We start from the raw sequence: 27,371 nt of genomic DNA on the forward strand, positions 1-27,371 counted from the left end.
TAAAAAAAACACAACCCAGCAGCAGGAAACAAGCCTGCTTTTCATTTCACTGAAATTAAGATAAAGCATTTGTCACTTTTTAATTTTCAGAGCCCAGAAGTTAAATGAAATATCAAAATGCAGTAAAGATCATCAGTGCTTTATGCATTGCAATTGTAAATGTTGCAGCATTAAGAGTTCATCATATTTATCTCCTGAATTATAGGATACAACTTCTGCTTAAATCTTACTTAGTGTGTAGTTCAGGCTATTATGATTATATGCTACCTTCTCCCCAGTCTAAGACACAGTTTTAAATTAGGGCAAGGATGGAACCACTGTGCCTATCTAGCATTTATTAAATTTTAACTTTATTCAGTTTTTCTCAGTCTAGTCAAAATTAGAGTCAGAAACATTTGGCTTATCATGGCTTCCCCAACCCTGTTTTAAGGCTCACACTTGAGCCAAGAATTTTAGGTTTCAAAATACACTCCCAAAATTAGGCTTGGCTTTTCTGTTAATGGGCTCATCCATAAATATATATGGCAATACTTCTTAAAAGTACCTGCAAATCCTCGCAGAAGCACAAATATGCTTAACTTTGAACTTTTAACCAAAATACCATGAAAAATGCACCAGGATAAGCCAATTGTGAAAATTAGAATATGAAATTTTGAGAGTAATCTTATCCATCAGTGGCACATTTTTATAGTATTTTGTTTAAAAATTCAAGGGTTGGCCTATCTGCATTCAGAAAGTATTCAGACCCCCTTCACTTTTGTCAATTTTGTTATGCTGCAGCTGTCAAGCTACGAACCCTACGGTCTTTAGGACCGCTACATGCTTCTAACTTGCCAACAGTGCGGGAGGGAGAGAGGGGAGAATTTTGAATCCACAGATGTCCTCCTCAGTGTGAGAGCCGGAGCTGTTGAAGAGTTGTTTTGGTGAACTAAAGTTTCTTCTCATAATAATTACTGAATGATGTATTGGACAATGTGACCCAAAGCTGTCAGAGAGGGGAGGGAAAGTTCTGTCCTTTTAATTAACGTCTTCCTGCCATTTCCTCAGAGCTAGCTTTCCTTTAACCCTGCCGGTTTGTATTTGCTTAATAAAGTACACATTACAGAACGCAATGGCTCCAGTGTTCTGCTTTGGTTGGGCTTTTCAGCTGGATGTTGACACTAAGCTAGCACTCTAAACAATTTAAATTCCAGTGAGGAGTCTTGAGCCCCTCTGCCCATCTGGGAGCCTCCAGGGGAGTGGTGAAGACTCAGGAGAAGATGCCTGGAATGGAGAAGCCAGCTGGAGCTGGTTAGGGATTGATCAGTAGAACTCCAGCTGGAGGGGAAGGCAGCTTCATAACCCCACCAGCCTCAACCCAACCCAAGCAGTGAGTTGAACAGAGGGACCCAACACCAGAGCAGATGGAGGGAATGGTGGCGTTCAACCGGCCCAAGTTGGAGAGGTGGAGAGAGGAGTTGCAGAAACCTATCAAAGCTGTGTTCTGATCGTACTGCCTCCAGCCTGAAGGAGCCAAGGGGTTAGAGTGGTGGAAATGTGAAGCCTCGGAGGAAACGGCACCCAGGGAGCGCTACCTGCCAAGGTGTGACAGCCAGTCAGTGGAGCACCTGAGGCAGCAGTTCAACAACATGGAGTCTGTGAAGGAGGGTCAGTCCCACAGCTGGATACCAGACCCCAAGGGGGTTCAGCCCTGAGTCTGAGGCCGACGCTAATCCCTTCACCCCAGCACTCGGTGGGAATAGCAGCTGCAATGATGGGGGAGGACATTGCTAGCCTGGTCTACCTTCCCTGCTGGGACCCAGTTCAGGATGGAGAGCCTACAGCCCACCACCAGCACCTGCTCCTCAGCTTGGGGAAGTGGGTTGGCAACCCCCGTCGAGGCACAGACAGGGAGCACAAGCAGGGATGTACCCAGACCACAGGGCATGGGTGCAGTGGCCTCAGCTGGTGCCAGCACCCAGGCCACCTCCATCCTCACCACTGAGGGTAATATTTGATGGGAGCCCAGAAGAGCAGGCATTTTCCCCCAGTCAAGTCTGGACCTACCTAGATCGGCATGGAGATGATTACTGTGATGATGAGGCCCAGGTGGATGTCACAGCTAACCTCAAAGGGAGGCAGCAGAGTGGGTGACCATCCTCCACAACAAAGGTGCCCTCAAGCTGGCATATCCAGACACTTTCTTCGGTGGCCTCAGAGCCTGGTTTGGGGACCCCGCAGAGACCCAGCAGGAGGATCTGGAAGTCTGGAGGGTCAAGCATGGAACCAGACCCATGGTTGAGTACATTCAAGACTTCAGGCAGATCACTGGGAGGCTGAGGTACTGGCCAGAAAAAGCTCCTGACCCAGTACATTCAAGAGGGGCTTAGCCATGGCCTATTCCATCTGTGTCTAGTCTGCAGGATCTCAAATCGGCTTCGTGACTGGTACCAGCTAGTCACCACTGTGGAGCTGGACCTGGCAGTATACAAGGGTAGTGGAGGTGTCATCCCACACACAAAGAAAGTCCAGGAGAAGCTTTCCTTGGGGAGAAAGCAATCAGCGGCAGCAACCCTGACACCTGCAAGGCTGGCTGAGTGTGCACCCATTGTGTGCTTTTGCTGCAGCCAGGGGAGCTGCAAGGTTCCTGGTGCCAATGCCCCAGATAGCTCCTGTGACTCCAATTCCTTAGAAGCCAAAGAAGCCACCCAAAAAGGGAAAGGAGAAGTCACAGGCTGCAACTCAGGTCATTGAGACTCCCCTCCCAAGAGTGGAAGGGATGGAACTCTGACTGAAGAGGAACCGTCGATGGTCCTTTATGACAGTGAGAGTGAGGGACAAGACCTGATGGTGAGTGGACCATTTAACCACCCTAATGTTAGTGTGGGGCATAAAGGCATCTTGCTTAGGGGTGAGGGGAATGGTTAAAGTCCTCATGGACTCAGGTTGCTCTCATTGCCTAATTAGTCAGGCAGGGGTTACACACGAGGAAGCTTTAAAAACCCATGAAGTTTAAATAGGTTGATGGCTCGCTGATAGGGGGCAGGGCCCCTTCCCTTCTGATTGAGATGGTGCAACTGAAAATAGGGGAGCAGGTCAGGTGGGCACAGTATTTCAGTTCAAGTTTGAACTGAAATACATCCCCAGGGGAAGAACTTCCTGGCTGATGCCCCATCCCACATGCCCCAGTACAAAAGCACTTGGCAAGAGGTGATGAGTTCTGTAATTCCTGATAGGCAGCAAGCAGCACAAGCCTCAACCTGATGACAGGAGAGAAAAAGGAGTTTGCATCCTACTGATGCATTTGCCCAGCAGCTGAAGCAGGAACTGCAAACCGACGCGCGTGGTTCGGGGATAATCAGGCCTAATTGACCATGAGGGAGGAGTTGGCATGGAAAGGGGACAAGCTGTATGTCTCAGACTGCCTGTGGCTGTAGGTCCTACAACACAGTCATGATGCCAAGCAGGCAGTTCACTTTGGTTTCCTGAAGACACTACCCCTGGTAAATTGTCAATTCTGGTGGCCAAAGATGAAGAAAGACATTGAGAGTTACATGAAGAGCTGTGCAGTTTGTGCTGCAAGCAAAAGACTGCCAGGGAAAAGTCTATACCAGGTGGCTGACCTGGCTTGACTGTGGGAGGAAATAGACATGGATTTTATAGTAGAGCTACCGGATAGTGGGGGGAGCACTGTGATTTGGACTATGATAGACCTGCTTTCCAAGCAAGCCCATTTCATCGCCTGTACCAGTCTCCCCTCAGCCCATAAGCTGGTGAAGATGTTCTTGCAACTCATCTACTGATTGCATGGACCACCTAGGCAAATAATTTCAGATCAGGGGGTCCAGTTTACAGCCATGTTCTGGAGAGAGTTTGTGAGGATGATTGGATCCTCCCAGGAACTCAGCTCTGCATTTCATCTGAGTATGAATGGCTCTGCAGAATGGACCAATGCTATAGTGGAACATATGCTATGTTGCTATGTAAACTACCAGCAAATGAGCAGAGTTGTTGCCATTTGTGGAAGTGGCCTATAACAACAGAGTGCATAGTAGCAGTGGGTTCACCCCTTTTAAGTTAGTATCAGGGGTGGATTTTGTACTAGTACCAGAGTGCCCACAAGAGCCTTCCTCCTCAAGTACCCTGAGCAACTGGGTAGGTTTGTTCCAGCAAGTCTGGAGTGATGTGAAGAAAGCTTTAGTCAAAGCAGCCAAGAGTCAGAAAAGAGAGGCAGATAAGAAACGGTCTCCCCAGGAGATGTTCCATGTAGGGGATAAGGTGTATTAGTCTACAAAGTATCTTGAGCTGAGACAAAGTTGTAAGAAGTTAGGGCCAAAGTACATAGGTCCTTTCCCCATACTGAAAGTCATTAATCTGGTGGCAGTGAAACTAAAATTGTCATGGTGGTTGGGTAAAGTGCATCCAGTGCTCCATTGTAGTTTATTGAAGCCATACAAGGAATCCACAATGAGGCCAGTAGGGATGGCAGCACCCTAACCCTAACCCTAACCCTAACCTTAACCCTAACCCTAACCCTAACCCTAACCCTAACCCTAACCCTAACCCTAACCCTAACCCTAACATGGAAGAAGGGGAAACACATTATGAGTTTAAGCAAATCCTCGATTCCAGAATCCACAGGGGGAAGTTGCAGAACTTAATCCAATGTCAGAATCTAGGTGGATGAAAGCACAACACGTAAGCACAGATCGTTTGGTAAAATGGTTCCACAAAAAGTACCCTGGCAAACCGGGACCAGCGGAAGGGAAAGATTAGCAAGCATTAATTTGTATTCTTTTTGCTTTCTGGGTTCCCTTTCCTTCCTAGGGGGGCAACCTGTCAAGCTACAAAACCTACGGCCTTTAGGACCGCTACATGCTTCTAACTTGCCAACAGTGCGGGAGGGGGAGAGGGGAGAATTTTGAATCCACAGATGTCCTCCTCAGTGTGAGAGCCGGAGCTGTTGAAGAGTTGTTTTGGTGAACTAAAGTTTCTTCTCATAAAAATTACTGAACGATGTATTGGACAATGTGACCCGAAACTGTCAGAGAGGGGAGGGAAAGTTCCATCCTTTTAATTAACGTCTTCCTGCCATTTCTTCAGAGCTAGCTTTCCTTTAACCCTGCCGGTTTGTATTTGCCCAATAAAGTATACATTAGAGAATGCAATGACTCTGGTGTTCTGCTTTGGTTGGGCTTTTCAACTGGAGGTTGACAGCAGCCTGATTCTACAGTTGTTGAAATTCATTTTTTCTCCTTAATCTACACTCAGTACCCCATAATGACAAAGTGAAAACAGTATTTTAGAAATATCTGTAAATTTATTAAAAAGAAAAAACTGAACTATCACATTGGCATAAGTATTCAGACCCTTTGCAACAACAGTTGAAATTTAGCTCTGGTGCCTCCCATTTCTCTTGATCATTTCTTACATCTTTCTACACCTTGATTGCAGTCCATCTGTGGTAAATTAAATTGATTGGACATGATTTGGAAAGGCACACACCTGTCTATAGAAGACCTCACAGCTGACAATGCATACTGTAGCAGAGCAAAAGCCATGATGTCAAAGAACTGCCTGCAGAGCTCAGAGACAGGATTATTGCAAGGCACAGATATGGGTAAGGCTACAATAAATTTCTGCTGCAGTGAAGAGCCCTCCATAATTTTCAAATGGAAGAAGTTTGGCACAACAGGACTCTTCCAAGAGCTTGTCATCTGCTCAAATTGAGCAATCAGGGAGAAATAAGAAGGGAGTAAGAGAGGTGACCAAGAACCCAATGGTCACTCTGACTGAGCTCCAGAGATCCTGTGTGGAGATGGGACAGAGTTCCAGAAGGACAACCATCAGTGCAGCCCTCCATCAATCTAGACTTTATGGCAGAGTGGCTAGATGGAAGCTTCTCCTCAGTGGAACACATGAAAGCTTGCTTGGAGTTTGCAAAAAAGCACCTGAAGGACTCTCAGACTATGAGGAGCAAGGTTCTTTGGTCTGATGAAACCAAGATTGAATTTTTTCACCTCAATTCTCAACATTATGTCTGGAGAAAACCAGACACTGCTCACCACCTGCCCAGTACCATCCAAAGAGTGAAGCATAGTGGTAACAGCATCATGCTGTGAGGCTGTTTTTCAGCAGCAGGAACTGGTCAGGGTTGAGAGAAAGCTGAATGGAGCAAAGTACAAGAATATCCTCAATGAAAACCTGTTCCACAGCACTCAGCACCTCAGACTAGGCTGAAGGTTCACCTTCCAGCATGACAATGTTCCTAAGCACACAGCCAAGACAATATAGCAGTGGCTTAGAGACAATTCTGTGAATGTCCTAGAGTTTCTCAGCCAAAGCCCTCACTTGAACCCTACTGATTATTTCTTGAGGGACCTGAAAATGGTTGTCTACCGATGGTCACCATCCAACCTGACTGAGCTTGAGAGTATTTGCAAGGAAGAATGGCAGAAAATCCCCCAATCGTGTGCAAAGCTTGTTGGGTCATATCCAAAAAGAATCAAGGCTCTAACTGCGGCCAAAGGTGCTTCAACAAAGTACTGAGTGAAGGGTCTGAATACTTATGCCATTGTGATATTTCAATGTTTTTATTTTTAATAAATGTACAGACATTTCTAAAATTCTGTTTTCAGTTTGTCATTATGGGGTACTGAGTGTAGATTAATGAGGGAAAAAAATGAAGTTCAACAACTGTAGAATCAGGCTGAAGCATAACAAAACTGACAAAAGTGAAGGGGGGTTGAATACTTTCTGAATAGACTGTATATACTGAACTTTCTGTCTTCAGAAGACCTGATCAGTTAGGAATTACTAAGCAGCAAAAGTGTTTAGAAATTAACATCTTGTTGCAGCGCCAGTACATCAAATTAAGATTAAATATTTAAAAGTTCAGGAACAATGTATTGATCTTGGGCTGCTGTGGAATATATGTCAGGCAAGTTTCCCAAAAGCAGGCCTGTGATTTAGACCCACAAGCAGCCCAGCCCAGCCATATTATTAGGACTGAGACAAGAGCCGTTTGTCCTGAATAAAGAATGAGGCAACTCTCTCTACCTGGATTATAGTCTATGTTGCTGATATCTCTCCCTTTTATATTGATTTCAGCAAGCAGCACAAGATTTCTATACAACTAATGGCAAAACTCTACAAGTCGGCACAAATGACCTTATGCCAAGTGTTATGCCATTGCTCAAGAGGCAGAGACAGAATTGGCTCAATGCTCCTGATGATGGTTTATTTATTGCTACAGAAGAGACCAGGTAAGAAAAAGAGAGGAGCAAGAGCCTACATTGGGGGTGGTGAATCCAGATTTGCTCAACTACAATTCCCAGCAGTCCTCACTTTTGAACATGCAGGTTGCTGAGTTTTAGCAACATTAGCAGTCCCAAATTTTCTGTCCTCTTGTACCGAAAGCATTGGTAGGCCCTGTTATTTAGTATAATTTGGGGAAAACTAAAAATGCATTCCTGTTCATGCGATAGCTATGCATATACAAACTCCAGAGTGTTTGGCAGCTTTGGGACCAGTTCCGTGGAGTGTTACAATCAAATGTATAGGTCCATACCCAAATGGAAAGCCTGAAAGCAGTAATTAAGTAGATATTCTGTGTAAAAGTATCTGCATCAAAGGCAGAAGCTGGCTTGCTTTGTAAAAGTTTTTATTCTTTGGAGTGGGGCATGCAAAGAGAAGGATTAGGACCTGCATGAACTCTTAAATTCATGCCATATTAGTTGATGGTGCAATTAGTTCCTATGGAGAAAAGTAATCGGCTACCCTCAGGGTCAGTTCTGGGCACTTGTCTTCTGAGACTTATCGTGGCCCTTTGATAGTATAATGACAAAAACAGTGACTTTGCTGGGAGTCTCTATAGTATTATACTCATAAGAATAAAATCCCTAAATTTCTTTTAATAACTTATTTATTCAGTCATTCCAGAAAGAAAACTATGGCTTTTTGGAAGAAAATGCCCTTCTGTGTACTTTGAGTCTCTTGTGTTTGAGTCACAATTGTATGATTGCGTGGGATTTTTATTCTTTTTAATTTGCTTGCCAGAACCTTATTTGCTTCATCTTGGTATGAAGAACCAAAGGCAGACCTTTTTTAAAAAAGTCCATCCATTCATATTTATAAGCATCCAGCTTTACCAGAGAAGATGTGCTGATTGCAGTGAAAAAGTGTCACTTGTAATTCATCACTTGAATAGTCTGATGGTGGAAACCAGTCTTCAAAATCCAAGAGAAGCACGTGGATCTGGTTTAGGCTTATATACATCTAAGTGCTTAGAAAAATCTGCAGCTCAGCCTCATTTACCCCAAGAATCTGAGAACAGTTGAAAATTGGAATGTCATCCTGAGTATCTACTTAATCATTTGGTTAGAAGAACTGACAGCTTCACATTTCTGATTCCTGCAAACAAAGGCATCTGTACAGGTGTGGGTGGTGGTGGGGAGAGATGTTTTTAAAAATAAAAGTATAGCTGTAATTGCATCTCACCCTCTTTTTTGTGACTGGGTCTAAGATCCCTGGGGCTCACTTTTGTGATCCAGTTTGAGTTTGAGTCAGTAAATTTGAAGAAGTGGACAAAGAAGAATTTTGTCACCTGTTTTGTTGGATCATGTGCTTCCTGATTAATTAAGGTAGCCAATGAGGTGACTTGCAGTTGGGTTCAAGAGATGATGGTGATGGTCTCTGAGGGAAGGGGTGGTATCTTTGGCTCTGAAGGATGTGGTGATGTCATCAAAAAGCCAATCCAACAATCTTAGACAATTATTATACTGTCTCTAACCTCTTTTTAGGAAAGTCTGTTGAGAAGATGATCTATTTGCAGTTGTAGGGGACTCTAGAGGAAGTGGGTTACCTAGACCTGTTTTAGTAGATTTCAGGCTGGAATTCAATATGGACAGAGGCTTGGCTGCACTTGTAGATGATCTTTGCTAGTCCTGAGATGGAGGTGCCACTTCCATTCTTATGCTCCTTGATCTCTCAATGGCTTTTGATAGTGTTGACCATGGTATTCCTCTGGATTTAGTTTGTGGGTTGGGGTCATCATCTAATGGTGATTTTCCTCCATTTGGGATTGGTTCCAGTTGCTGTTGGCTGGAGTGGGGGAAATGTTAGTCCCTAGGTTTCTCTTTTATCAGATGTCACAGGGTTTGACATTCACTTCTTGTTCAACATCTTTAGGAAAATATTGGATTATCTGCAGCTTTTCAGTTCAATATCACTAGTATCTTAATGATATCCTATTATATCTTCTGATCTGGTCAACCAAGTGAGGCTGTTGAGGTCTAATTCCAGTGCTTATGCAGATCTGGGTAGGGAGGAACTAACTCTGACTCAATCTTAACAAGACTGAGTGCCTGCAAGTATTATGTCCATTTGAATTTGGGAATATTCTATCTTTAATCTTGGATAGGATTGCACTTTCTTATCCAAGAGTGATGCAAGATCTTGGAATCTTCCTGAACTGTCAGCTTCAGTTCAATAAGCTGATGGCGACTTTGGCCAGGAAGGCCTTTGCATAATTCTAGCTGGTGTACCAGTTACACCCTTTCCTAATTGAAGAGGTCATAGTTACAGTTTGACAACTGAGATGCACTGTTCATGTGGTTGCCTGTGAAGTCAATTTGGAAGCATCAACTCATCCAGATTGCAGCACTGTGGGCAATTATGGGCATGCTTAAGTTCTACTACTAGTTTGCTTTCAGATGCAATTCAAGGTGCGGGTTATGACCTATAAAAACCTACATGATCACCTATTATCTAAGTGACCACCTATCTCTTTTTTTTTTTTTATTGAAAAGTTTTAAAATACAGTTTTCCTTTAAAAAACCCCCCCTTCCCCCTCCCTCCTCCCCTCCCTACCTCCCCCCTATCTCCCCCCTCCCCCTCTCCCTCCTCCCTCCCCTGCCTCCCCCCCCTACTTCCCCTCCTCCCCCCCTCCCCCCCCCCCCCCGACTTCCCAGAGCAAAATACAAGGTATATATCTAAAAAGCAATCATAAACAATCATATACTAACAATTATAAACTCTAAAATCCATCACTCTCTAGCTTATATAGAGTAAACCAATCCTTAATAATACTAAATATGTATAAAGAACTAAAATAAAAGAAAACTAGCGTCATTCCCATCTATGTTCTTCCACAATTCACTATTTCCTAAACATATTCTCATTTACACATCACAAACACCTATCCCTATTAACCTCTCTAACCACCTATCTCAAATGGGTCTGCCTCTGGAATTCAGCAGGTTTGCACCACTTTGGTAGAACCGGTAGCTAATTTTTTGTTGGCCAGGCCCAGAATGGACTTCCGGAAGTGGCATCCACACAGAGAACTGGTTGTTCACATATTTGAATCCCACCACTGGTCTGCCTGACCAGTATGAGCTGACAGGGTTGGCATGCTCCAACAGCCTTCAATTAAATAGTGTCATCTATTGGGGTCCAGGTAGCGTCTTCTCAGTTCTAAAACCTGCCCTCTGGAACAAAGTCCCCCTGATGTTCTTGTGGCTACCTGGATATTCTGCCAGTCCTTGGATTAGGATGGTTGGGGCTCTGCCAAATATGTTTAGGGGTATATGTATTGTTAGTAGACTCACCATCTCTTCTTATTCTTTATTCCTTCCTTATTATTTTGTGGGTTTTTTTGTAATTATATTACAGTATATTGAATTTTCCTATTTTGTTTAGCTTTATTGTTCACTGCTCAGAATCAGTTTGCAGCTGGGTAGTGCTTAAATTAAGTAAATTAAAGTAAATCAATTACAGAATCACAACCATATCTGGGTTGTTTTGATTTCCTCAGTGGACCTCCCCAGCTGCAGGGCATTGTTTTTATTATGCTGATGTTTTTCTGCAGTAAATACATTAAATGTGGGCACACACAGGTCCCTGATCTTTTGAGATCCAGAGCAATTAGAGCATATGCACATTTCATTCACTTGTATGTCTAATCCAAGAAAGACTGGTTATTAGTTATAAATATACAATATATGTTTTATCAGCAATTATCATACCTAATTGTTAAAGCCTAAAACCATAAGAGACAATAATGGGGATTCAGTGAGAGAGTTAGGGAGATGAAGAAATCTATCTTAAAGGGAGCATGGCCTCTTTTTTGTTTTGAAAGTTTGCAACTTCCACATGGAGAGCTTGCAGGGGGAACAAATATCTAGATTTAAGGGAGCAGCCCAAGTAGACTAAATTGAGATTGGCAATTAAGTAGGCAGTTACTAAACAAGGACTACCCAGTCCTGACTTGAAGGTACACATACATTAAAATACCCTAGGGAGAAAGGACATTTTATAATATTTTTCTGTTTATAGGGTCTAATGACAAATCAAACTTTAGCACATTTCAGGAAAGTAAGGGGCTAAAAATTGATGTTCAAGTGGTTCTTGTTTAGTGACTACTTCACTTAGCAACTGTTTGCAGCTGAAACAGTGGGGAAAAAGTAGCTTTGTAACTGGTCCTCAGATTTACAACCTTTGCAGACCTGTAAAACCAAGTAAGATAGTAAGTAGAGTCACTGTTTCACTTAGCAACTAACCCTAACCCAATACATAATGGATTCAGCCCATGTCATCACTAAGTATGAATGAGATAAGCCCTTTCCCGAAACTCAGGGGAACCATTGCCAGTCAGTGGAAATCAGTAGTAGCCAAACGGGTGCTGCCCACTTATTTTCTACTATGTCACAGCCATACAACATATAAATCTATTACTCTAACCTTGTTTCTTCTGCCATCATAGCCCATTCTAGGTTGTTGTTGTTGTTGTTGTTTCTTCTTCTTCTTCTTCTTCTTCTTCTTCTTCTTCTTCTTCTTCTTCTTCTTCTTCTTCTTCTTCTTCTTCTTCTTCTTCTTCTTCTTCTTCTTCTTCTTCTTCTTCTTCTTCTTCTTCTTCTTCTTTCCTGTTGCCTTGAACAGGGAGCATCCTTAGCTGTTGACTCTACTGCCACATTTCTGTTCTTTCTCTTCTGTATGGCCATTTTAAATGAAGGATTTAGGCAAAAAGTGTTTTGGTCATGGAAAGGAAATGGGCAATGTTATGCTTATTCAACTTGCTGGAATAGAATAGCATATTAAGTTCAGAATTATGACAAGCTGCATTTAACAATTCAAAAGTAGTTTGCCAACAAGGCACATGGAATAAGATTTTGAAACTTCAGCCTCACTGACATGTGTGTGCATATAGACACATATACAGAGATAGAAGGACAACATTTGGAATCCCTTATTTGTTGTAAATTTCCCAGAGTTCTGATCCACCCAAACCTATAGGCTTAGGTAATATAACTTTATATTTTATTTTTTGTGTGTTGCTTCTTAATGTACTGAAATAACATTCTCAATTCTTCAGAGTGAAGGAGGGCTTGACAGTAGCCAATAATCATTAGAAATAATCACAATGAGGAGAGAGAGAGAGTGTGTGTACATGCTTGTTATTTATCTGATTGCTGTTCCAACTTAAACATACATAACAAAAGCACAGATAATGAGCCATTGTTTGCTATGACATCTGAAGCTTTGGTTTTATTTTTTTGTTTTTTTCCTGTTCCAATCAGGCTATAGGTCAAACTGGGCAACTAGTTGAGAAAGAATCAGATAAAACTAATGAAGATTGAATGATAACTGCTGGATGATATCAAAAGGTCACCTAAAAATTAAGACATTTAGAGACAGACAGGAAAATATCTATTTTAAAAATTTTACATTCAAAACTGAAATATAAAGTTCCTGTTTAATGATCATTCTCCACTAGTTGATTTCCAATCAGCTTCATTTGTTTATCATAAATTCTTCAGAAATATATGTTTAAAAGCTGTAACATTAAAAAGTGTTACATAAATAATCATAATTTTAAATATTTCCTTGATGCTATTAAAGCTTCATATTGGTATTTTAAAGTTTTTAAAGATGCACTTTTTATATTGCAGATGCTGTTCTCTTAATTAAAAGATTATTCTTCCTGGCTAGTCCACTCTGTGAATTAGAAAAAGTAAAAATAAAAGCAGGCTAGGATTATGCAAGGTGGGGAGCTATTGAATGAAGAAGAAAAAGCTCACTATTAACTTCCTCCATTCCTCTAGATATACAGATTGTTTGTTCAGACAATTCAGTCTTTATATCTAGTCTGGCACAGAGGTTTATTGGCACTTTTGTGTGTACTTATCTCTTTAATTATTGTCATGTTTTTAATACCACAACCTATTCTTATATAACACACACACACACACACAGAGAGAGAGAGAGAGAGAGAGAGAGAGAGAGAGAGAGAGAGAGAGAGAGAGAGAGAGAGAGAGAGAGAGAGAGAGAGAGAGAGAGAGAGAGAGAGAGACCCGAAGAAGAATTTGCATTTGATGGCCAAAGTCTTGACAGATAATTTTCTCATGCAAAACTATGACTATGGACCTCTTTATGTATTTAGAAATTTGTATTATATCAATAATATATTAAGCTACTTCTTGATATTAAGCAATGACTAATCTATTGATATTTATTTGCAGCTATAGTGTAGGGAAAGCAATCTGTACTTGAAAATTGGACACGGGGTGTTTGAACATTAAATAGTATTTTGCAGTGTGATTGTTTCATATGTTGGCTGTCAGGCATTCAGTACCATATAACAATGTAATAAATAAATCAAGTCACATAAATCAGGGGTCTCCAACTTTTTGGGCACCAGGAGAGAGGTTTTTCCATGGACTGGAGGGTGCGTGGTTTTGTGTGCTGCCTGCATCTCGTGGATGAGGCTTTGCTTCTTTGTGCGGTCCAGTTGCTGACATGCTGCGGCCCGGTATTGGTCCCTGGACTGGGGGTTGGGGACCCCTAACATAGATACATTCATGAATTAATTATAATAAACATATGTTAGAATATGGTAGCTGGCAGTTGAGATGTGGCTAGATACTGCACACTTACCTGTAGAAGTGGTTTTTAAGAATGTAAGTTCTCAGTCTGTAGCGTATTGGTTTACAGCCATTTATTAATTTCTATATATTTGTAAGGACTTCAAGATACCATGAACACATTTATTTATTTAATATGTCTCAGTTTGGTGTGGGCTGCAACAAAAAGCTTTGATTTAGTCTTTCTGTCCTCATATGAAAGAATTGTAATATAGACTCAGTTTTTAGCATGGCCTTAGAAGCTATGAGGCAGAATGACGCAGACTTTCCTTGTGGAGAGAAAGATTCACTAATAAATATCTCATAGGTTGCCCTTTAATGCCAACTGTCAAAATGACAGTGATAATGAAAAGGTGATGATGATCCCTCACTTATGAGAATAGAAGAAAAAATATACCATTTCCAGTATTTGCATTATTGTGGAAAAGAAAGACCCCCATTTTTCATCTTTAACTTACTAGGCCTGAGCTCATAAAATCCATAGTAGGCAGAAAGTGACTGATAAAGACAGGACTATACATATTAATTTTGACCAAATCTGTTTCAATTAAATGAGTTAAGCAATGAATTGAAAAATAAAGGGAAAACCTCCCAATTTCCCTGCCTCTCTAAGAATTTTTTTAAGGGTGTGAAAATTAAAAGAAAGAAAAAAAAGATAACCTTGACATTAGCAGGAAATCAAAAACTAATTCAAATGAGAGTTGAAGTAAGAGAGTGATATAATATTTTTAGGAATTAAAAAAAATAAGAGTAGCTTTGTGTGCTAAATAGCAATCGTATTTGCTGTGGATACCTTTGTGTTATAGTGAGGTTATATCACTAGCAAACATAACAGCATATAAAGGCAGATTTTCTACTGTAATATTTATTCATGTACATCTGCCTAACTGACTTTGGTCCATTGACTTTTGGTATGCATACCAAAAGCCATGCATAATTCACACGTTATGTATTTACTTCAGGAAGCACTAGTGCAAAATCAATCTTTTTCTCTCAAACATGATTAAAAGCAAAAATAATGCCTCCCCAAAATACTATACAAAAAGAGAACAAAATTGCACAGTGTAATATGAAAGTACATTTGGTGGAAATCCAGTTTCCTTCAAGTATTACCTTCTCAGAACAAACATGCAGAGAGATAGGATAAAAATTGCAATATTAATTCAAAAATAAAATAGATTATAAAGAAATTCACATAAGAGCTTGGCTGTAAGCAATAGGTACATTTTTAAAAATGCCTTTGTTTTATGATATTACTTTTTGGGAATTATACAATAAATGTGAAGGGTATATTTATGAAATCATATTTAGAGTTCCTAAGGAAGATTTTGATTGAAATGTGTTGGAGATTATATACAATATTTATTCTATAAAGGACTGCAGGGTTTTTTCCCCATCTCATTTTGTTAAGCATTCAAATAGTCACAGTAGGTTTATTACAACAGCAGCATTCAAAGAGTTATCTTTTGACCATAAAAAGCACTGAAAGAAAAGTAATAATATTTCTTGGAATATATTTAGGGACAGAAAGATTTTTATGTTGAAGAATTTATATTATATTATTTTGGAAAAAATGTGTAACTGTGTAAGTAGTGATAATTCATACCAAAATTATGAATCCAGTTACAGGCCTAAGAAAGGTTCTGATCTCATAGAGACTAGTTGATATTGAACTTACTGTGTATGCCCATACATGAGAATAAGCAACCTGTTGATCTCCAGCTGATTGGATTCCAAGTTCAGTAGTCATGTCTACTCCTAACACATTCTGAAAACCCCTTAAAGAATGCCAAATTGCTACCCCTGTAAGGTTTCACAGCAGTTTCAATCATATTAGACTACTTACAGTTTTATACATTTATTTATGAGAAGCATCCTAAACTTATATCCACGTATGCTTAAAGAAACTTTTTTTCTCCTTCTTGCTTCACTGCATTCAAACTAGGATTTGCTTGTATTCTCTTCACAGTTGTTTCTAGGTCCTGAAAAATTAGCTGCTCCTTGCATTCATCACTTTCTAGGACTTTAGTGGAAAGGAGTCCATCATCCCACCATTAATTCTGGTGAATGTTTAAGGGCATGCAAAATTTATGTGTATTTTTTTTTTGAGGAGCAGAAGTTTGGATTAATAATGTATGAAAGCTGAGCAAATGCAGAAATAAGGCAGTAGTGAACATTGTTGAGAACAAGCTGAACATTTTATTGACTGTTGTTTTTAATGATGTAAAATCATGAAATTAGAAAATGGGATACAAAAATGTGAAATAAAATATTTTCCATGTTTGGAGGCATGTATCTCTTGAAGGAAGTTTTTTTTTAACATCACTTGATTGCACTCTCTCTGATTTGGTAGATCTTTTAAGCTGCTGTGTTCAGCAAGTTTCTTCAGATCTGAGCCCATCATATATCAAATCAGGAGCGCTACTGAGATTCTGAACTTTATAAAGGGGACAGAACTCAATCCATGAATTCTTTTAGAGTTTTCATGTGTTCATAAGAAAATGCTTGAAGACGGCTACAGTCACATGTACTATTAGAGGCATCATTCTTAATATTTTATAGTTTTAATCATCCTTATACACACAATTAGCACAGTACTATATAAATCCAATGGTTATTTCAGTAGACTTTCCTTCAATGGCCCAATAAAAATATGCCTAGAACAACTTTTGAATGACTCAATGCTTGTTTCATTTCAGTGCGGAAGCAGTTAGAAATCTTCTCACGGTAAGTGTCAACTCTATTGTGAACATATTCACTATAGTGCCAGCATGATCTTCCGTTTCATATAAATCTGCTGATCATACCTTTTGATGTTAGTAAGAGTGGCAACAATGATATCATATTAGAGAAACACTTAATATAAAATGTTCTTAAAAACAGCTTTTGTCTCCAAATCATTGCCTTCTCAGTATATAATTCTACTTTATAATCTTTATAAGTAATTCTACTTTTATCTACAATATTTGATCCCCACCCTTTGCAAAGGATTCTTTTAAGGAATTTTTTGAAACATTACTTAATCTTGCTGTAGTTATTCTTGAACTACTCACTGGGGTGGGGGGAAGATATATTGCTATCATTTCAGTAGGAAATGAGATTTATCTGCATTTGATATTAGGAAGTTTGCCGTGGTTTCCTCATCCATGGTCTAGATCAGAATTTTGTAATCTACAGCCCTAAACTAACTATTCTGGGAATAAATCCCATTCAATTCAGTGAAGCTTGTGTTTCTGAAAAGAAACCTATATAGAATTGCATATCAGGATCCCAACTCTCAGTTTCATTAGTCTTCAGCAGTACAGACAGTGAAAGAAAATATTGTATTGCATTAACATTATTTTAAATTCATTGGTATTTGATAAATAATGCCTTTGAAAACACATTGTGTATTGTTCTGTGAGTGCACATCCAGATGCATATATTTATGTGAGTGTCTCTCAAGAACCAGATATACTCAGAATTATTCAATAAGACAACCAGAGTTGTAAAGATTATACCCACTTGTACACACAAAAAGTTCCAATATTTTTCCTCCTCCAAAAGGAGCATTCAAGTTGGAAATGTCATTCAGATCTTGGAGAGAAAAATTCAGAATTAAGGTGAAAAGATACCCTTTCCTTTCCTTTTCCATTAGTACCCATCTGCACAGTTTTGCTCCACTGAGTGTGTAAGTGTGCAAATTACTTTTACTGCTCTTTCAAATCTATCTGTCATAAACATTTCCCCTGATTAAGTGAACATACAGTACTTCTAGTGACATTGATTAAAACTGTAGTACTTCCTTCCTTAAAATGCTTAACAATCTTCTATATATGGGCTGATTCATCTGGTTATTTCACCATGAAGGATACTGGAGGAATCTGTATTATCCTGATAGTGGACTGTGTCTTCAGTCTGAAAGATTCAAATATTTAGTCTGGTAAGAAAACAATCAGATAATTTCATTTATTTATATCTTCAGTGCTTGTACTGCTTCAGAAACATCAGTCTTTTAAAAGGGATATTTGGGGGGCAAAAATCCATTCTTTTTAAGGTTTTAAAACCATGGCAGTAATTTTGTGGAAGATGAAAACATTGAGTTACGGTTGTTTTGCAGTCAGGCAATATTTGCAGTGCCAAAAACAAAGGCAAAACACACATGTACACAAAGCTGTAATAAAGTACCAAGAAACTAGATGATAAACTGTGTTCAGAGTGAACGTTAAAAAAAAAGGCATTAAATCTCTAGTGAAATTTGGCACATAAAAAATGAAGGACAGGAAAATTTATATAGTAACTGAGGTCCTCCAAAATGTCTCATATTAATGTTTGCAGTTGCAATTTATGGGAAAGGGAATTAGTAAGAGTAATACAGAATGCCTCCTTTGAGTTGTGTTCAATTCTAGATGATTTCATGGACGTGTTTCTTGGCAACCATTCGGAAGGGATTTGCCACTGCCATCTTCCTGGGTATTTTCTGACTTCCTAGTCTAGCCTGGAACCCTAAGATTTCCTTATATTTTCCACTCCAAATTTTAAACAGTTCCAAGTCTGCCTAGTTCTGAATCCAAACAAGTATTTCCTCCATTCTCTTTATAATTTATTCTACAAAATATTTTTTTAGAATGTATCTTTTCTCTGTGTAGAAGATGGCTCTGATAGTTAAAAATAAATCTGAAATAATAAAGTGAAGAGGGAAGTATACTTTTCTCAATGCCCTACCTACAGCTATTCCTAAATTGGATTGATTCTTCAAGCTTTTTCCCTTAATCATTCTATGCTATTAATCAAGGGCGATATCTACTATTTCACTAATCCATGAAAGTAAAAAGAAAGGGGCAGAAGGAACAGTGGACTCAATTCTATGGTTATTATATTTCTGGATTTTCTATGCAGTGCTTGCCCTAAGATTTCTAGGAAAGCTACTTTATTCATGGTATATTTTTGTATAATAAATAATCTCTAAATACTTCAGAGTTCTTGGATCATTATCTAGAAAACATAGTGTTCTTGCACGTCATAAAGGTTTACAAACTAAAGCTTTGTGGGGGTGGAAAAAACTGTGTATTTAAAAGGGTTGACAAGCTTATTAGTTTCATCATCCACTGAAACCCTCATCCTCTTCCTTGTTATCCACCTTTGTCCTGCAATACCCACAGATCCATTGAAACCAGCAAATAACAAGAAATAAGCTCAGCACTTCACTAGTTTATGTACTTTGGCCTTTGATTCAGTGTCACACTGGAATAAATTGACCAATATAATGAACTAGTATTTTATGAATAATAAGTCGAGTAAATGCTTTAAATCTGATTCCTGTTTCTAAATAGTCTGCAGTATCTCTTCTACTTTTGTTTGTTTATTTTTGGTGCGATCAACTCATTGTTGACTACTGGCAACTGTCTGGACTAGTCTCTCTGCAGTTTTCTTGGCAAGATTTTTCAGAAGTTGTTTGCCATTGCCTGCTTCCCAGGGCTGAGAGAGTGTGACCGATGTAAGTTCACCCTGCTGGCTTTGTGCCTAATTTGGGACTGCAACTCACTGTCTCCTAGGTTCTAGCTTAGTGCATTAACTACCAGACTAAACTGGCTATACTGTATCTCTTTTACAGCTCTGGATTTCAGATTTGAATTTAGCATAATACAGATTGTCCTGCAGAGCCAAATAGTCTAAAAAATTAATTGTGTATGGGACGTCCACAGGTTGTATATATGGGTTTGCGTATCAAATAGACATGATGGTTATCATGGTCACATATAGAAAGTATGGGAAACATTACTTGAATCTCAACGATGGGAGGTGATTACAAAAACATTACAAATAGACATCCCTGCCCCCCCCAATTCACATCAAAATAAGAGAAAGAGAGGAGAGAAAGCACCTGCAGGCTTGCAAGATCAAGTTATTATAACCAATCTAAATAAAAATTATTTTAGTCTACCTGGAGCCTATTTCTTGATGTAGTCTGCATCTTAGGGCTGACATCATGTGATCAAAGTCCATGTCTTTGTTACAGGTATCACATAAAATAGGCATGGTTTTGATCACACAATCATGGTCACCATCTTGATTTGTTTTTAATCTCCTTTCTGCAGCTCCTCCTGGTTTTAAAAGAATTTAAAGAGTCACATTTCATCATTCCAGAATATAAAATGTGTCCATTGTTCCTTGTTGTGAAGATTTGTGAATAATACTCTTCATTCTTCCTCATGGATTATTACAGCATAACTAATGGGCATGGTAGTTATGGGGACAACAACACAGGTTTATGTATTAGGGAGCCTATGAAAGAAGCAGTAACATGTAGAAAATAAATAGTTTTTAGTTTAAAGCTTTATATAGAGTCCTTTCATTCACAGTAGAGATCTCTTGTTTAGCAGCAACCTCAGCTAGAGTGGGCCAAAGGAACTAAGGAGTTTATTTCATTACAATACTCTAGCAACCAGGGAACCAAGTGAGAAAGTATAGAGTCCTATAGATGAGCAGGACATTTTTAAACTTTAAAAGTTGTTGAGACTATAAGAAGTTCAGAGGCTCAAATGATACATGATCAAAAATGAAGGATAAGATAAAGACATAAGGAACAGAACTGGCTCAAAGCTTGATCGAACTTTTGGCATAGATTTTTCCTCCAGCATTTAGCTAAGATTAAAATACAATACAAACAAATTTATGCTAAAAAAAAAAAACCATTTCTTTCTTTGACTCCGTCTCCCCTGCTTTAAAAAAATGTCTTATTTATTTGTTTGTTTGTTTAATATACCACAGGAACCTTAAGATTTTCAAAGAAAGGATAGTCTGTTTTTAAATTGATGTCATTTTTAAGACAGACAGCAATTTCCCAGCATAAATATTCTCCTAGGTCTGTTGAAGATCATCAAGGGCGGAAAAACATCCACTGATAATAATGAAGTAGCTTCTTATCTATTTATATCAGTGGTTGTGATACTTAGAATGATGCTGTGGCCATGGAACTAGTCCCTTGTGTGTTTGCTTGCTCTTGAATATCATAAATTGCAGGTTGTCAACCATAATAATATCACAATAGAACAAATAATACCTCCAAGGAATTTGCTTTAGTATTCCTATTCCTTCCATGCAAAATCATGTTTGCACCACTCTACAAGAATGAAACACTATCAAGAATTTATGGGACAGCATGAAATGTGTGCCTAGTGACATCTCTTAGACTGTCTCAAACTTCAAACTGCTTTTCAGATTTACAGGTAGAATAATGGTCCCTGGAGTTCAGAATGTCATTCAGTGTTAAACAGAAGATGCTAGCAGCAAAACTAATGAACTGTTTACTTCTTAAAATTTCACAGGATCTAATGTTGGGCAAGGCCATCGATAAGTCTGGGACCCTTAGTTTGCCATCTCCAAATAGGTCTGACAAAAATTCACTGGTGAGCCACTGCCAAGCAAAATATATAACATTGAGTTAAATGGATGAGAAGATGGTTCAGATTCCTACAGCATGTTGGTTAGTCATTTCTAGGGTGCATAAAATGCATTGTGTCTGCTTTGTGGCCTCAGTCCAGAGCTGTAGGAACAGCAAGTCACTTTGGGGTTAGTCCAATTTGCAACTTATGATTATTTGGAGAAATGCCTCACCATTACTATTATCCTGACTATTGACTTCTCCCTTCTTCCATTTTGATGCCTGATTATATGGATGGATCTCTAGTTACTAGTATCTTGGGGGAAAAAAGTATAAGCATGGTGACTATGATAGGAAAAGAACAGCCAAAATCCATATTGTGATATATACCAGGCTAACTCTCTAGCATTTCAAGCCAAAAAGGAAGAAAAATACAGCAGTTGACAAAAATGTGTTTTGCTATTTTTTTGGTTAAGAATTTGTATTGAAATGTATGAATGTCCTTGTAAATGGGATAAACTGTAAAGCCTAATTCATTCTTTAGTACAAGGTGTTTGGGATTTTAAATATGACAATATGTGAGAAAACCAAAGCTGATAATTATTCTCCCTTGTTTTTAGCTCATTTATTCATAGGATTTATATGCTGTTCTAAGCCGTAAAGATTCTGAGAGATTACACTGCTCTCTTGCACTAACAATACAAATGAACTACCATAACAACGTAGTTACAATTGCAGTTACAAATCCTTTGCGATCTGAGGAACAATCAAGCACCAAGGAAAAACCTATGATCAAGGTGCATTGCCCATAGCAGCATCACTCCTAGTGTTCCCTTAAAAATCCAGGTTTTAACATCTTTTCTAAAATTTAGCAACAGGGAAGTTACTCTGATCCCAGAAAGTACATTTTTCTGAAGGGGGGGGGAGCTTTAACCACAATCCTTAAAGAATGAGAATAATTCCCATTAAGACCCCAAATGGATCATACTGATTAGTAAACATGCATAAGATTGTACTATTGATTTGTAATAATTAGCAATATCAATATATTGCTTACACTTTCTATATATTCCTCTTGCATAATGAATATATATGTTGTTGTAAAAATTGTTTGTTGCTCTACCTACTGCATGTAGGTATAGCAATAGTTATTATTAGTTTTGTAGCCCTCTCTAAGTGGTTTACAGAGTCAACAATCTGGGTCATATTTTACCATCTTAAGAAGGATGGAAGACTGAGAATTCCATGGCACATGTATATAATGAGGACCCAAATTGTTGGGGGCAATATGCTGACTCTGTAAACCACTTAGGGCTGTAAAGTACTATGAAGTGATACATAAATCTAAATGCTATTGCTATAAAGAAGACAACTAAGGCAGTAGTGATGTGCATGGATAGTGGTTCCATGTACCGAGTAGCTCGAAAGAATACTATTTGTTTGTTAGATTTGTTTGCCACCTATCCCGGCTCAGGTAACTTTTTTCTTAGGACACTCTCTTTCCCCAGACTAGTGTTGTATCTTTTAATACCAAACAAATGTGCTTTACGTGTTCAAGCACATGAACCTGTCTATCTATACCCAAGGCTGCATGGTCTCCTCATACACGGATCTCTGAAAAGTATCTAATTAAATCCATGAGAATCTGGCAGTTCCTTGTCCTCTACACACTTCAAGAATTCTCAAAGCAACTAGAAGGGGCAACATGTGATCCCCCCTCTTCAAAAGTGGCTTCTCATACGAGCACCAAATAATATGTTTTACTCTTAACCATACTGAATTAATTGCCACTGTAAAATCCATATTTAAAATAGGATAAAGCAACGGGAAATTGAACTTCCTAGACAGTTACCAGTGCTGTCCCCAATTATTGCCTTTTTGATAAAAATATATTTCAAAGAGAAAATGAGCTAGAGTCTTTATCTTTCTTCTTCTTTGTCATTCAAAACTATAGCAATACTTTGTCAAGCTGTCTAACCGCAAAGTAGGGAATCCTAATATCCTACAGATAATCATCCTCTGTTAATGAAAATCTAATTTAAAGGGCTCAAAAATATATATATGCAGAGATGTTTACACTATTTGGCCAAAGAAGTCACAATAGTATCACACAATAGTGTGATTTAAATTGTGTGACATGAACAAATAATGGGCAAAATTGTAATTGTACCATCATGGTACATACCACAAAATGTTAACTTTTGCCCTGGAAAGTAGAAGTGCAGGTTTTCCCCACCACCACCACCAAAGATATATTAGAAGATTGAACATTGCAGGAGTGGAGAAAAGTGGGTGGCATAGCTTGGCACATTTTTGTCATTGTAAAAAAAAACACCACATATGTATGTTAGCATCCAATTTTTATTTGGCTCATTTATGTTCAAATATTAGTGAATTTGTGCATGCTTATAACAGAATTCCTTATGACATTACCAAGCTTGTAAGTATAGGCAGAGTAGCATGTGGTTTAGATGGAGCAACAGACAATTTAAGAACTACAGGATCCAATCTGATCAATTTAAGAACAATTTAAGAACTCTTCAGAGCATGGGTGTCTGCAGGATATGATTAAAAAAAAATCATGATGGAGGTCATGGAAGTGTAATCAAAATCTGTTTTTGTGTATCGATGCATAAAAATGTATGGGGCTTAGATTATACACAATTGTAGATGCCATCTTGACTTCTTTGACCATACCCTGCAAAACAACATAGAATGCTCATCAGTGTTTCTTCCTCAAAAACTAGCAAGGTTACTAAAAAGATGTTGCAGGGTTGGAATGTCAGATTAATACTCTTCAATTTTTTTTATTAATAATTTAGATGAGCAGATAAGTGTCAAAGCTGATCAAATAGACAGATAATATAAACTAGGTGAGGTACCTAATACTCTAGACCAGTGTGTTGCCAAACTTAGCATCTTTCAAATACGTGTACTTCAACTCCCGGAATTTCCCAGCCAGTTCCTGAGAAAGAAATGAAAGGAAAATAATAGAACATAATATTATGGAGAAATAGCAAGGTCTACTGGTCTTCCATAAGACCGTATTCCAGCATATGTAAGGAGTCTGAGTAATGTCTGAATTGCAGGTGTGGCTCAGGTACTATGCAGGCAGATATTGCTATATAAATGAATTGTGTCTGGTGTCTCCTGCAGCCAAAGCATTACCAGGTCTCAGGATGAGGGGGTGTTCTCACTGCTGCATTGACAGGGCATAAGAACCTGGCAAACATCAGCCCCTGATCACTTTAACAATGAATGAGGGATGAACATCAGTTTGTACATCAAGAATCAAATCAGGATAGCACTGAAAGTTGGAAAAGTTAAATTTAGTGAATACTGAGAAGCAGGGAGGCTGCATCATGTGGACCTGACCTTTAGAAATGATGAGGTGGATATCTTCATGTTGTAGTTAATAAGATACATGGAGTAGAGGTATATGTGGCCCACTGAAAGCTTTATTGACCAAAGATTTATTTAGCAACTTCAATCAATTAAACCATAAATCAGATTATATACAGAAAGTATTAATGCCCCACCTCAAAATTTTTCATGGCTTAAATAGGAAGACTGACTACAGCATACACAATCTTATGCAGGCTAAACACAGAATAATCCCCTGGTATTTCCTCATTACAAAGATGGCACTGTTTGAACAACATAACTCAAATCATATCTCCTTACTTGTGAGGCTGATGGAGCATAATTGCATTAATTGGATAACGAGCTGCCATCTGGGAGATGCGGAATACCTGCTCATATCCTATCATGACCTTTCATGGTATTATTTGGTTCTAATTATTTGGTTCTAATTATTGGTTGTATTTTTATTCTGTTTTTTTTAATTGTTAGCCACCCAGTCACACATGTAAGATAGGCGGTCAGATCAATTTATTAAATAAAATAATAGTTAACCTGGAAAGAGTACTTTACAATAAGACAGTCTCAGTTAAAGTTAATACTCACCTTCTCCATGGCTGTCTGGGTTTGGTTTACCTTACATACTAGTCCAGAATTTGACACAATAACTTATTGTAGCAATCCAACCAGACATGCATATAATGGCAGTGCCCCAAAACTTACAATGGGAGAATTTGTACTTCTTTCTGAACAAAAATACATTTTGGTTTTGCCTGAAATGTGAAGATAGCCAGTGTGTTTGTTTAACAAACTATGGCTAAAACAATCCATGGTATAGCTTGATGATGAATCCATTTATAAGGGAGTCTTCTAAAATTTATGTCAAATTTTAAACTAGTGAGTTCAACTGTGATTTTATGTGGTGGACTATTCGAATTTGGGCATAAGTAATGGATATTTTCTGAAATTTTGAGATATTAATATGATGCAATTTAACAATTAAATCACCAATTTTAGGGTTTTTATGTATTCTTATATCCAAGATAGGTGTGAGTTAGGCATTGATTTCAGACATATATCATATTTACGGAACTGTAAAAATTGAGGTATTTAAAACATGTCACATTATTTATACAAAGATTTCAACTTTTTTCTTCCAAAAGGATTTCTCAAAAAGTTAATTTCTTTACCTATTTTGGGATTTTGGTTTTAGTTAATTGGTTAATCTAAATTAATTTAATTAATTCAGTTAATTCTGGCAATGAAAAAAATTATATCTATGGAAATTTTCAATCATTTGGAAAAGTTCCATGTCAATTAGAAGTATGATGCCAGTATGGAAGCATTATACTGTATTGCAAACTCAAATATCATACAATTATTATAGATAGTTTTCTTATAAATCTTATAAACCTAAGAAAAGCATTGCTGGACCTAACAAAATATCTGTCCAATTCAGTATTTTGTTTCCACTGTGGGCCAACTAGATATAGATGTTTATTTGAATAAAAGTAGCATCTTCCTGCTTGTGGTCTTCAGTAGTAAATTCAGCAGCACAACACCTGCAATTCTGATAGTAGCACATACTAATCCTAACCAGTAACCATGGGGGAAGTTTTTTTTTAAATCCCATTTATATCCCACCCTTCTCTGAAGACTCAGGGTGGCTTACAATCTAAGCACAAATCAAATGTGCTTAGCAATAGCCTTCATTCTATGTATATGCCTGCTTATTAGGGCTTTTGCCCCCCCAAGCGACATTATTACAAAGTCAGCTTATTGCCCCTAACAATCTGGGTCTTCATTTTACCTACCTCGGAAGGATGGAAGGCTGAGTCAACTTTGAGCCTGGTGGGACTCGAACCTGCAATAATTGCAGGCAGCTGGTGTTACTTAAGGAGGCATTAGCCCACTGCTCCACCAAGGCTCATCCTGATATTGTGAATTGAATCAAACTTTGGGAAATGAAGAAGTCTTTCTGGGAATGAACTCTCTGATTCTGATAGGGCTTAGTGCTGCATAGAAACATACAGGATTTCACTATCAGTCAATTTCCTTTATAATATATTTCCTCTGAGCCCTTCATCGATTATTAACATTCCTCTTACAGACATAAGGATTATGTAGTTATTCTTAATAAATGACTTATCCCTCCATTTGTCTATTTTCTTTTTCTCTACAGAAAACGCCGTAAGCAGTTTACGCGATCCCAGCTGAAAAGAGCTTGCAGAATGCCATGCACTTTAATTCTGAGGAAGGCAAAGGCCCTTATGACTCACAAAGAGACTCAAGAGAATTTGAGCAGTCATTCACAGATGAAGACACAACAGTGAAACTTCTTTTTTTGTGGTTATTTTTAAAAGCTCCACCATTCAACACCCCCCCCTCCCATAACCAAACATTTTTGGAAGCTGGGCAGAAGTCTGTTGTTTTCTATGTCCTTACATCACTACAACAATTGAGGGCACGTCTGGGGCTTATTTTACTAAGGAAGAAAACTCAGATTGCGGTCCTGTCCTAAATGCAAAAAAGAACTTTGTGATAAAGCAAAGAAGGATAGTGAATGACTTACCTAAATGTCTCTTCAGTGCACTAATAATTGCAGTCTCTTTTCATTGATGAAGAAACAGAAAATGCCTTTTTTCAGGCAAATTTAAAAATCTACTGGTTACTGATGAACTTTCTTCTGCCAAGACTATCTCATAGTGACAATACATTTCATCTATTCAGAGAAGTGCTGCCTTTTG

At 38.6% G+C, this 27,371-nt stretch overlaps 1 protein-coding gene across 1 annotated transcript in view; it reads left to right on the forward strand.

Annotated features, from left to right (window-relative positions):
• Positions 1-26,957, forward strand: part of MTA3 (metastasis associated 1 family member 3) — a gene marked incomplete at its 3' end in the record, with an annotated part of 141,139 nt that extends 114,182 nt beyond the window's left edge. The window contains exons 18-19 of the mRNA XM_081315101.1: positions 7,090-7,244; positions 26,807-26,957. Of these exons, the coding sequence (XP_081171227.1) occupies positions 7,090-7,244; positions 26,807-26,957 (306 nt within the window). The remainder of the gene's footprint in view (positions 1-7,089; positions 7,245-26,806) is intronic.
• Positions 26,958-27,371: the final 414 nt, after the last annotated feature.

Source organism: Vipera berus (genome assembly GCF_964194415.1).
Source record: "Vipera berus genome assembly, chromosome: 1".
In the NCBI taxonomy this organism is placed as follows: Eukaryota; Metazoa; Chordata; class Lepidosauria; order Squamata; family Viperidae; genus Vipera; species Vipera berus.